General features: G+C 43.1%; 1 protein-coding gene across 1 annotated transcript in view; it reads left to right on the top strand.

Moving 5' to 3' along the window:
- Window positions 1-7,326, top strand: part of LOC124613117 — a 319,714-nt gene extending 312,388 nt beyond the window's left edge. Inside the window, exon 6 of the mRNA XM_047141728.1 lies at window positions 6,370-7,326. Coding sequence (XP_046997684.1) covers window positions 6,370-6,589 — 220 coding nt within the window. The 3' untranslated portion in view covers window positions 6,590-7,326. The remainder of the gene's footprint in view (window positions 1-6,369) is intronic.
- The last annotated feature ends 4,879 nt before the right edge of the window (window positions 7,327-12,205 follow it).

Genomic DNA, 12,205 nt, shown 5'->3' with positions numbered 1-12,205 from the left:
AACCCGCAACTTGTACCTTATGAGAAGTGATGTTGTGTTGTATACCCATTAATCTAGTAATTATTATTCCATCTTTGACGTTCTCACTGTTACATACTTCTTAGCAGGGGGCACAGAATAGTATTTTACTGTGTCTCGGTGTTCTTCTGGAACAATGTTCATCACTTTGACCGTAATTCTTTTCAGTTGCATAACAGATTTACGCGTTCACTAATGATATTTCCATTGTAAATGTCACTTAACTTTAAACGAAAAGCTGATTGGGAACATTATGTTGTTTAATGTATAACGTAGAAATTACTACTGTATTAATTACTTCCTATGACTATGAATCGCTACGGTCGCCGGTTCGAATCCTGCATCGGGCATGGATGTGTGTGATGTCCTTAGGTTAGTTAGGTTTAAGTAGTTCTAAGTTCTAGGGGACTGATGACCTCAGATGTTAAGTCCCATAGTGCTCAGAGCCAACAATTTTATTGACTATGAATAATTATACAATGGATCAAACTAACAGACTAATGTGGTAATTTAACTACTTCTGTTTTATTGTAAGACGTTCTTAGGAGTGAACATTCACCTACGTTCACGCTCTGACTATGTAGCTGATGGGGCATAAAATAGTTCTTTATTATATCTCGGTGTCCTTTCAGATTAATATTTACTATTGTTCAGCATAGAGGTTTGTTGTTAACACCATAAATTTTTACTGCTTTTAGAAAGTGGTTACAGACTCCCACTATAACCGGTTTTGATTCAGCTGTAAATGGGTTACGAACAATGTGTAATGGCATTAATATTCCAAAGGTATAAAATATTATTGATTTAATACTTGAGCTTCGCTGTAAGTTATTGTAATTTTATATATAGTCTGACTTGAGCACAGGAACTTTGACCCGACCTTATGACTGAAGGATTTGACAACTTGTTGCATATAATTTACGAAAACTGCTGTTACGCAGTATACGCACTGATGTAATTTTTGAAAAATTTTGCTCCATGCTCAGGTGCATCTGAGAATTGGACGGGGTTCCCCAAATCTATTATGTAATACAACTGATATGAAACCAATTAAGCAGGCAGAGACCATTTTCTAGGTGGCAGAACCTATCCATCAATGTCTCCCAGCTATCCCTCAGGGTCACCCAGCCGAGAATTCCATGCGACTCTTTTCCCTTCCCAAACTCCTACTTTAAATCTACTGGTAGCCTGTTATAGACGAATGCACCAGAATATACAACACCATTCTGTACGCCGGACAGGAATACACAGACTACATTGAAATAATTTTTACTTCTAGCACTATTGTGGGGAATTTCACAGTTCATCCTAAATTCAATATGCTATTAACCACAAACAACATTAGACAGATTGCAGGGACAGACTTCATTAAGATATTTTGTTGTCAACACCACACAACAGTCCAACTCCATCTTTCTTTAAAATAAACTTCTTCATTATCTCAGCTGCATTGCACTAGAAAATCCTTTTCCGTTTTTCATTGTTTTCTGTGTTCATGATTTTACCAGGTTTGCCCTCGCATAGTTTAAGTGTCAAGTGAGCGTTATACCCAAAATACAGAAACGGCGTAATTGTTCAGCGACATAAAAGCCCTGTTTCTAGAACACTTTCTTAATTTCACCAAAATTAACATCGAAATTTTCGTGTAGTTGTATGTGCCCGTTCTCCTATACATTTTGGGCGCGCAATTGTTTAGTTTTACGGATATTGCTCACTGAGACGGCGAACAACCTCTTCGGAAGTCTCCAAATTAATTTACTTAAATGGCGCTGGCACGGAGCGGCCTCTTTTTCCATGCGGCGTGACAAGAAAATTAATTACGGCGCTACAAAGAAGCAATTAAATGTTTCCCCAAGACTTTAACTGCACAATATGGCGCCTCCTTCAGAGGCGGCTGGGCTGTTGCTAATGTTCCATTATGTCTCACGGCTTGGCATTTTGGTAAATAACTGTAAAGTCGTGTAGCTCCTTTTGATAAAAGTTTTCTGGAACGAAGAACAGGTGGTTAGTAAGCAAACACAACTGTGGTACCTTCTGTCATTAACAATAACTTTCTTTATCTATGCACTTCTTTATTTATGCACTTATTCATCTACATAAATAATAATGGCAATTACAGTAATGAATACATGCTACTACAGTAAAATTAGTCTTACTATCAATGTGTTAAATTTTTTTGATAATATGAGATTCCTGTCGAAAAGGAATGCATGTCTCGGGTGCAGCAGGAGAATTCATTTGATCCAGGACAGAGGAAGAAGCAAATGGAGTAGAATCAGAACTGAGATAGAAGAAGAAAAACTAAACAGATATCGATATGGATGAGTAAAGGTGGGTTAATGTTGCCACTTTCTCAGAATTATTAATTCGCTGTTGGAGAGATGAATGACAGCTGAGGTATGCTGAGAGTGAAGCTACGTCAGTGATAGCAAGTAAAGAATTGCTCAGAGTGGTTTTGGTTTTCTCCTTCGCAGTTTCTTTCAGAGTCGTACATCTGCGACGCAGAAGTATATGAAGAAATATTTAGCGCTATGTATAGGTACAACCAACATGTGGGACTTACCACATCTTCTAACACAGTGGAATAATGATACATAACTGATTTTGAGGAGGGTTGTTGAGGATATCAGTGGCTAATATACCAATGAAGGGAACTGTGTGAAAATCATGTAGTCTATATGGTCATACACATCAATACGTATCTTACGCAAACATTCATTGTTAGACCAAATATCTCGAGGGTCACTGACATAAGCACCTCCCGAGCTTTCTCGGTACATTTGTACTGTTTTTATTACGATATTTGACCACGTTGGCTATACTTGTACATTGCGCATTAGTAAGAAAAAAACTGCGGGGTACATTAGCATAATCACTAATGTATCACCAGAACACGACACAGTTTATATCGCTCAGTCTTCTTGCGACGATACATAGACTGCAACCGTTGATTCCCCTCACTCCAGCACGTTTTATCTGGAAGTGTTAATTACACAGGTAGAAAGATACGTTTCGAATGACGCATCACAAACTCAAAAAATCGCTAGTATATATTCTGAAACTCCGTCAATTAAAACAACCAGATGCACTTCAGATTTGATAATTTTGTGTGGCCAAAATTAATTCTTGATTGTTCATTATCATGTAATTAAGTTCAGTATATTTTTGCGACCTAGAACTGAAATAAAGTTTGTAACTGGGGTCATACCGTCGGTAAAAACGTTTATACATAATAAGCACAGTTCATTTTACTAATATCACTGAAGTTTTTCAGTGACACAGTCACAAATAACAACTGCCGACGAGTCAGCAAGTGATATTGGAAGAGATCGCTGTGTTACGAAGAAATCTACGGATACCAGTCATTGAATGCTAGCCCCTATTTTGACTGGAGCAGAGGTGGGATTCTTCGTACACGTCGGTCAGGGTGCCTGAAGATGGCGTAATGTAGCGCTGAAACTGGTTACTCAAATACACTGAAGAGCCAGAGAAACTAGTACACCTGCCTATATAGCGTAGGGCCCCCGCGACCACGCAGAAGTGGCGCAACACTATGTTGGATGGACTCGACTGAAGTCTGAAGTAGTGCTGGAGGGAACTGACACCATGAATCCTGCAGGGCTCTCCATAAACCCGTACGTGTACGACGGGGTGGAGATCTCTTCTGAACAGCACGTTGCAAGGCATCCCAGATATGCTCAATAATGTTCATGTTTTTGGGAGTTTGGTGGCCATCGGAAGAGTGTTCCTAGAGCAATTCTGGACGTGTGGGAAGCCGCAATGCCCTGCTGGAATTTCCCAAGTCTGTCGGAATACACAATCGACATCACTGGATGTAGGTGATCAGACAGGATGCTTAGGTACGTGTCACCTGTCAGAGCCGTATCTCGACGTATCATGGATCACATATCACTCCAACTGCACACGCCTCACACCATAACAAAGCCTCCACCAGCCTGAACAGTCCCCTGCTGACATGCAGGTCCATGGACTCATGGAGTTGTCTCCATACCTCTACTCGTCCTTTGGCATATCAAATTTGAAATGAGACCCGTTCGACCATGCAACATGTCTGCAATCATCATAGTAAAGTATTTCAATAAGACTAAAAATTTTTCTGTGTAAATCAGGATGTCATGATTATTTATTTTATTATACTGATTTTTTGTTTATTTAATTATTTAATATAAATAATTTTGTCGATCTTTGTCTTAGTATATTTTATAGAATTGATTTGTAAACGCAGTCCAGTGTCAGTGTTGACAGGCCCAGGCGAGGCGTAAGGCTTTGTGTCGTGCAGCCATCAAGGGTGCACGAGTGGGCCTTCGGCTCCGAAAGCTCGTATCGATTATGTTTCGTTGAATGGTTCGCACGTAGACACTTCTTGATGGCCCAGCATTGAAATCTGCAGCAAACTGCAAAAGGGTTGCACTTTTGTCACGTTAAATGATTCTCTTCAGTCGTTGTTGGTCCCGTTCTTGCAGGATCTTTTTGCAGCCACAGCGATGTCGGAGATTCGATGTTTCACCGGATTCCTGATATTCACGGTACACTAGTGAAATGGTCGTACGGGAAAACCCCCACTTCATTGCTACCTCGGAGATGATGCGTCCCATCGCTCGTGCGCCGACTAAAACACCACGTTCAAACTCACCTACATCTTGATAACCTGCCAGTGTAGCAGCAGTAACCGATCTAACAACAGCGTCAGGCACTTGTTGTCATACGTAGGCGTTGCCGACCCCAGCACCGTATTCTGCTGTTTACTTATCTCTGTATCGCATATCATGTCATTTCTGGAAACCCAGAATCTACTCTGTGGGAATCAACATAGATTCCGGAAACAGCGATCGTGTAAGACCCAACTCGCTTTATTTGTTCATGAGACCCAGAAAATATTAGATACAGGCTCCCATGTAGATGCCATTTTCCTTTACTTCCGGAAGGCGTTCTATACAGTTCCGCACTGTCGCCTGATAAACAATGTAAGAGCCTACGGAATATCAGACCAGCTGTGTGGATAGGTTGAAGAGTTTTTAGCAAACAGAACACAGCATGTTGTTCTCAATGGAGAGACGTCGACAGACGTCAAAGTAACATCTGGCGTGCCACAGGGGAGCGTTATGGGACCATTGCTTTTCACAATATATATAAATGACCTAGTAGATAGTGTCGGAAGTTCCATGCAGCTTTTCGTGGATGATGCTGTAGTACACAGAGAAGTTGCAGCATTAGAAAATTGCAGCGAAATGCAGGAAGCTCTGCAGCGGATAGGCAGGGAGTGCCAACTGACCCTTAACATGTAATGTATTGCGAATACGAAGAAAGAAGGATCCTTTATTGTATGATTATATGATAGCGAAACAAACACTGGTAGCAGTTACTTCTGTAAAATATCTGGGAGTATGCGTACGGAACGATTTGAAGTGGAATGATTATATAAAATTAATTGTTGGTAAGGCGGGTGTCAGGTTGAGATTCATTGGGAGAGTCCTTAGAAAATGTAATCCATCACCAAAGGAGGTGGCTTACAAAACACTCGTTCGACCTATACTTGAGTATTGGTTCAAATGGCTCTGAGCACTATGGGACTCAACTGCTGTGGTTATCAGTCCCCTAGAACTTAGAACTACTTAAACCTAACTAACCTAAGGACATCACACACATCCATGCCCGAGGCAGTCGCACGGTTCCGGACTGCGCGCCTAGAACCGCAAGACCACCGCGGCCGGCATACTTGAGTATTGCTCATCAGTGTGGGATCCGTACCAGGTCGGGTTGACAGAGGAGATAGAGAAGATCCAAAGAAGAGCGGCGCGTTTCGTCACAGGGTTATTTGGTAAGCGTGATAGCGTTACGGAGATGTTTAGCAAACTCAAGTGGCAGACTCTGCAAGAGAGGCGCTCTGCATCGCGGTGTAGCTTGCTGTCCAGGTTTCGAGAGGGTGCGTTTCTGGATGAGGTATCGAATATATAGTTTCCCCCTACTTATACCTCCCGAGGAGGTCACGAATGTAAAATTAGAGAGATTCGAGCGCGCACGGAGGCATTCCGGCAGTCGTTCTTCCCGCGAACCATACGCGACTGGAACAGGTAATGACAGTGGCACATAAAGTGCCCTCCGCCACACACCGTTGGGTGGCTTACGGAGTATAAATGTAGATGTAGATGTATTTGAATACACATCGCTATACCAGTTTCTTTGTCGGTTCAGTGTAAAACAATAACTGGAAATTGAGGCGGCTGAAGATATTTTGATTCGACATTCCATGTTTAATAGCCGAAGTTTCGGAACCAGCTGAATAAAGATAGGCTTACAGAGTGTTCAAGGTTATGTTGTTGTCGTTTCCAGGCTGGAGGTGGAGATGCGAGACTGCGGCCGTTTTGGTCTGGGCCTCGCGCTGGACATGCTACCTATCACGACGTGCGAGACTGGAGAAATGCCCCGGCTGCGAGAGGGCGGCGATTCTGGAGCTGGTGCCGGCCCAGCCTGGAGCTACCAGTGCACCGAGGAGTGCGCTCGACGCATGGCGGGGCTCGTCAAGGAGCTGGTGGACAGTGGGCAACTGTAGCGGTGTCTGGGACGCCGCGCACCCCTCTCCAGTACAGGCGGCATCGAGCACTCGCTACCCACCTGCAACGTGTTCAGCTGCTTGCGGCCAGCTGGAGCGTGCCCTCAGGCTGAGAGCAGCTGCTCTTCGGACACACATCCGTTGCCGACTACTGACTTCTAAAACCATACATTTTATTCTTATTCAAGTGTAGATCCTGCTGGACCACACAATGTATACTAAAAAGGGCATTACAGAATTTTATTTCAGCCCTTCTTTTTACCTCCACTTTTTCGGAATGCGCTATTTCCCTATCCTCTGACAAAGTAATTCTGGTCTTCTTGGATTCTTCTGCTTGGTACAAAGTCCAGTCCTGAAATTATTCCATACTGCATTTTCTGTTTTATTGTCTCTACATCTTTAAGGTCATCTACTTATTCTACTTTTTATTTATTGTTATTTATTTTATTTTTGTCTTTATTTATAATATTTGGAAAGATTAGTGGTCTGAGGCTCTGCCTTTCTCTTAAGCGTCTAAAAATTCTGATAACATTAAATTTTACAGAACCCTACCGACAATATTCGTGGAACGATGAGTCACACACTGATGATAACTTATTGTTGAAGGATTAATATTTTTAAGGATTGAGATTAATGCACATGACTGTATGTTTCTCAGAATGAGAGACATCGGTTGAACATAGATTACACTTTTCTAAAACCACTATCGAATAAAGTTACAACATGTGTTCAGACGATTTGCTCTATGTTTTATTGCATGCTTGATGGCAATACCCATTTACTTTCACATCTACATACGCAATCCACAGGTCACTGTACAGTGCTTGGGGATGGCACTTTGTGGCACTGCAAGTCAGTCACTTTCCTGTTCTATTCCCAAAAGCGAGCAATAGTGTTTCGCGAAAGGATCGTCTTCCTCTATCCAATGATTACCATCTAGGTTCACGGAGCACTGCCTTGGTGCCTCATTATGAGGCCCTTATCATCCTTGTTTATTTCTGTACTGTCCTTACTTGAGATGAACAATCGTTCTGCGGGCTGTCGTACATGCAGGTTCTCTAAACGCACTCGCCAGTATTTCGTGAAAAGATTTTCTTCTATCCAAGGATTCCCATCTAAACTCACGGTCCATTACCATAAAACTCTACAACGATTGAACCGACCGATACTAAATCACGGTTTCGGACGATCAGTTCACTTCTTGATTTGTCTTCGACGAAAAAAAAAGGGAAACGTTAAACATGGCGAAAGAGCTGGCCACGCCGTGCGTCCTGTTCGACTTGTGAAAAGCTCCTTAAAGGAAACAGTTACGTGTGTTTTAGCACTAACTTTGAAATGTATTAGAGCTACAGTGCAATGGTACTAAAGCTTGCTGCCCATAGTAATCTGTACTGTGTCCACCAGTTTAATAAGAAAGGTAAGTACAGCAACTCCAGTTTAGTGCGCTGCAAAAAATGCAAGTCCTAGAAGACGATATTAACAATTTAAGCCCAAGCGTTCACAGTAATTTTTCTGTTGATGAGATCTAAAGGCAGTCACCTGAGGGCTCTCGTAGCTCCAGATGTGGCTACAGTGACCGCTAAAATAGCAGGCACTCATTTGTGAATAACACATGTGTGGAAGTCAACATCATATACATCTACATTTATACTTCGCGAGACAGATTGTGACGTGTGGCGGAAGTTACTTTGTATACCACTGTCACTTCCCCCCTTTCCCATTCTAATCGCGAATAGTTTGCGGAAAAAACGATTGTCATTAAGCTTCCGTGTCGGCTTGAATCTCACTAATTTTATCTTCATGTTCTTTTGGCGAGACCTACGTGCGGGGAAGCAATTTATTTGTTGACTCTTCTAGAAATGTACGCTCTCGGAACTTTAACAACAATCCACGGCCTGACGCAGAATGCCTCTCTTGCAGTGACCATCACTGGTGTCGATTGATCATCTCTGTGACGCTCTCGTGCTTACTAAATGAACCCGCAACAAAACGCGCTGCTCTTCTTTGGATCTTCTCTATTTCCTCTATCAGTCCTATGTGGTACGGATCCCATACTGACGTCTGACTGTCATAGCATTTTGATGAAGAAACTGTTGCACAAATTCCATAAAAGATGCTGAATAAGGAGTTTCCTGCAGATTGTATCCCCACAATTCTCCCAAATGGTTTCCTTCTCCGTCTTGGGTCCATAACTTCACGTTCAAACAATTGTCCTGGCACATAGAATGCTCAGAAGCATACTAACAACAAATTGGCTTTCTACTAACAACAAATTGGTTGCATCGTGTTACCTGTGCCTCACTCATAAGCATAATCCGTAAACAAAGCATATATTCCTACGCGAAAAGCTATACTTGTGATGGAATCGAGTAACCCCATATTTAGACTCGTCATTAGCATATATCAAGAGTAAAAATATAATATCGTCAGAATTAAGACAATTGTTTCTAAAATGGAAAACCTGATCGACTACTATTGAGGATAAAATAGAATTCCTAGACTCCAATCGTAAGTGAGGTAAGAAAGCGAAAATTAGAAAATAAAAATAAAAAACTAATTTCATTTTCGCAAAACAGGCCAATTCGTGTTGTAATGACTATGTATATAAACTTAGAAGCGTAAAAACTCACCCACTAACCAGAAAGGAGTGGTCCAAGAGATGCCCAAAATGTAAAGAAATACTGATGTCATGTGCGAACTGTCGATGTAAGCCGGCCGGAGTGGCCGTGCGGATCTAGGAGCTACAGTCTGGAACCGCGAGACCGCTACGGTCGCAGGTTCGAATCCTGCCTCGGGCATGGATGTGTGTGATGTCCTTAGGTTAGTTAGGTTTAAGTAGTTCTAACTTCTAGGGGAATTATGACCTCAGAAGTTCAGTCCCATAGTGCTCACAGCCATTTTTTTGTCGATGTAAAATATTCCACCACGTACGTACATTCTACCAATGACAAACACAGCTGCCATCTGACTGGCCGACGGGGCCAGGGCAATGGAAGATGCGAAACTGCACTAATATTTCATACAAATTTCGAAATAAATATCCTTAGCCATCCACACACACCAAAAGTGCGTTCGCCAAACCTCTTGAAAATTACATACACAGACAGTGAAAAGGAAGAGAAATTATGACACACGTAAACTCGGACGCTGATGACCACGCAGTTGAAAGCTCCACAAACCAAACATCATTATCAACACGTAAATTGAAGAGTTTTAGGTATGGAAGTTCACACAGTAAATAAACTGCGATAAATGTACATATGCTGAGCTCGCTGGAATACTGATACTCTTATTGGTACACAAAATATTTGAATAAGGTGACTAGGTTGTTACTAAGTGACAACAATGAATACTCCAAAACTAACACTTGTACTAAGAGAGATACTATTTTTTCGTTAAATACTCTCATGTTCAGAACAAATAGAACACCTAGAACGAGTAGAGATAGGACGTACATATTCGCAGTACACGCGCATTAGTATGTTCTCGGAAATGATTAACATTTCAGTCATCTCAGTTCAGCATGCGTTCTGTTGCCTAGTAGGTAGAGGGTCCGCCATCGGACTTGAGAAAATTTTCCATGAGTGGTGGCACTGACGCGTATAAGGCGCAAATATCCTCCTGTGGTATAGACATCCATGCTCCATTCACCTGTTTCTGAAGTTCAATGGCTGGCTCTGAGCACTATGGGACTTAACAGCTGTGGTCATCAGTCCCCTAGAACTTAGAACTACTTAAACCTAACTAACCTAAGGACATCACACACATCCATGCCCGAGGCAGGATTCGAACCAGCGACCGTAGCAGTCGCGCGGTTCCGGACCGCGCGCCTAGAACCGCGAGACCACCGCGGCCGGCTTCTGAAGTTCATCTGTTGGTGCTTGGCGCTGGGTCACAACTCTGCAGCCGTCGTTTCACAATATCCCACATATTTTCGATTGGCGACAAATCTGGTGATCTAGCGGGCCAGGGCAAAAGGCTGACATCCTGTGACATCAACAGGGCATGTGTTCGTGCAGCAACATGTGGTCGTGCATTGTCTTGCTGAAAAACGGCGTCTAGTGTGTTGTGCAGAAAGGGTATGGTTACGGGTAGTAGGATGTCAGTCATGTACGTCACACCGGTCACAGTGCCATGGACACGCACCATCTGTGATTTGTGGTTGTACCCAATGGCTGCCGGCCGCGGTGGCCGAGCGGTTCTAGGAGCTTCAGTCCGGAACCGCGCGGCTGCTGTGGTCGTAGGTTTCGAATCCTGCCTCGGGCATGGAGGTGTGTGATGTCCTTAGGTCAGTTAGGTTTAAGTAGTTCTAAGTTCTAGGGGACTGATGAACTCAGATGTTAAGTCCCATAGTGCTCAGAGCCATTTGAACCATTTTTGAACCCAATGGCACCCCATACCATAAAGCCTTCAACTAGTGTTGTATGTCTTGTGCGAATGCAGTCACTGTGATGCCGCTCCACCTGTCTGCGGCGAACCAAAATGCGGCCATCATTTTCTTACAAGCAGAACCTGGATTCGTCCGAAAACACTATCTGATGCGATTCCTGTCCCCGGTGACGCCGTTCTTTACACCATTGGCGTCTAGCACCTCTCTGCACATTCGCCAAAGGTAGGCGGGGAAATGGACGACGCGCACGTAACCCATGCCGTAATAAACGGCGACGGATTGTCACCCTTGTTAGGGTGCGATGTTACACTGTTGCGCCATGGGCGAGGACGACGCAGATCTGTCCTGCAATGCCATTCGGATGAGTGTCGATGTTTCGGTAAGTGCTCTGGGTAGTGCGACCTGATCCCTCTCACCGTGTTCTACGTCGTGCCGTGAACCATTCTGCGCGCACACGTTGCACTGTCGAAACATTTCGTCGCACAAGAGCAGCAATTTCCCGGATGGATTCGTAACATTCTCTTGTGCCAATAATGCGCCCTCTTCCAAACTCAGTGATTTGACGCTACGGTTCGCGCATACGTCTGCGAGGCATCCTGCACATCTGCTCAAGTCACACTGGTCCATTACCTTCGGTTTGTAGCGACAACAAGAGCCACAGGCACATTTTACCGATAGGTGGCGTTGCACTGCGATATCGATGTTGACCTTGCACCTTGACATGGATCAAATGCTAACCATTTCTATGAAACATACTAATGTACATGCTCTGTGAATATGAACATCCTATCTCTAGTCGATCAAGGTGTTCAGCTTTTTCTGAACATGAGTGTGTTGTGACAATACAGGGTGATTCAAAAAGAATACCACAACTTTAAAAATGTGTATTTAATGAAAGAAACATAATATAACTTTCTGTTATACATCATTACAAAGAGTATTTAAAAAGGTTTTTTTTCACTCAAAAACAAGTTCAGAGATGTTCAATGTGGCCCCCTCCAGAGACACGAGCAATATCAACCCGATACTCCAACTCGTTCTACACTCTCTGTAGCATATCAGGCGTAACAGTTTGGATAGCTGCTGTTATTTCTCGTTTCAAATCATCAATGGTGGCTGGGAGAGGTGGCCGAAACACCATATCCTTAACATACGCCCATAAGAAAAAATCGCAGGGGGTAAGATCAGGGCTTCTTGGAGGCCAGTGATGAAGTGCTCTGTCACGG

The sequence above is a fragment of the Schistocerca americana genome, chromosome 4 (assembly GCF_021461395.2).
Source record: "Schistocerca americana isolate TAMUIC-IGC-003095 chromosome 4, iqSchAmer2.1, whole genome shotgun sequence".
Classification (NCBI taxonomy): Eukaryota; Metazoa; Arthropoda; class Insecta; order Orthoptera; family Acrididae; genus Schistocerca; species Schistocerca americana.
Note: the sequence above shows the minus strand (reverse complement) of the source record. Positions and strands in the feature narration are given on the sequence as shown.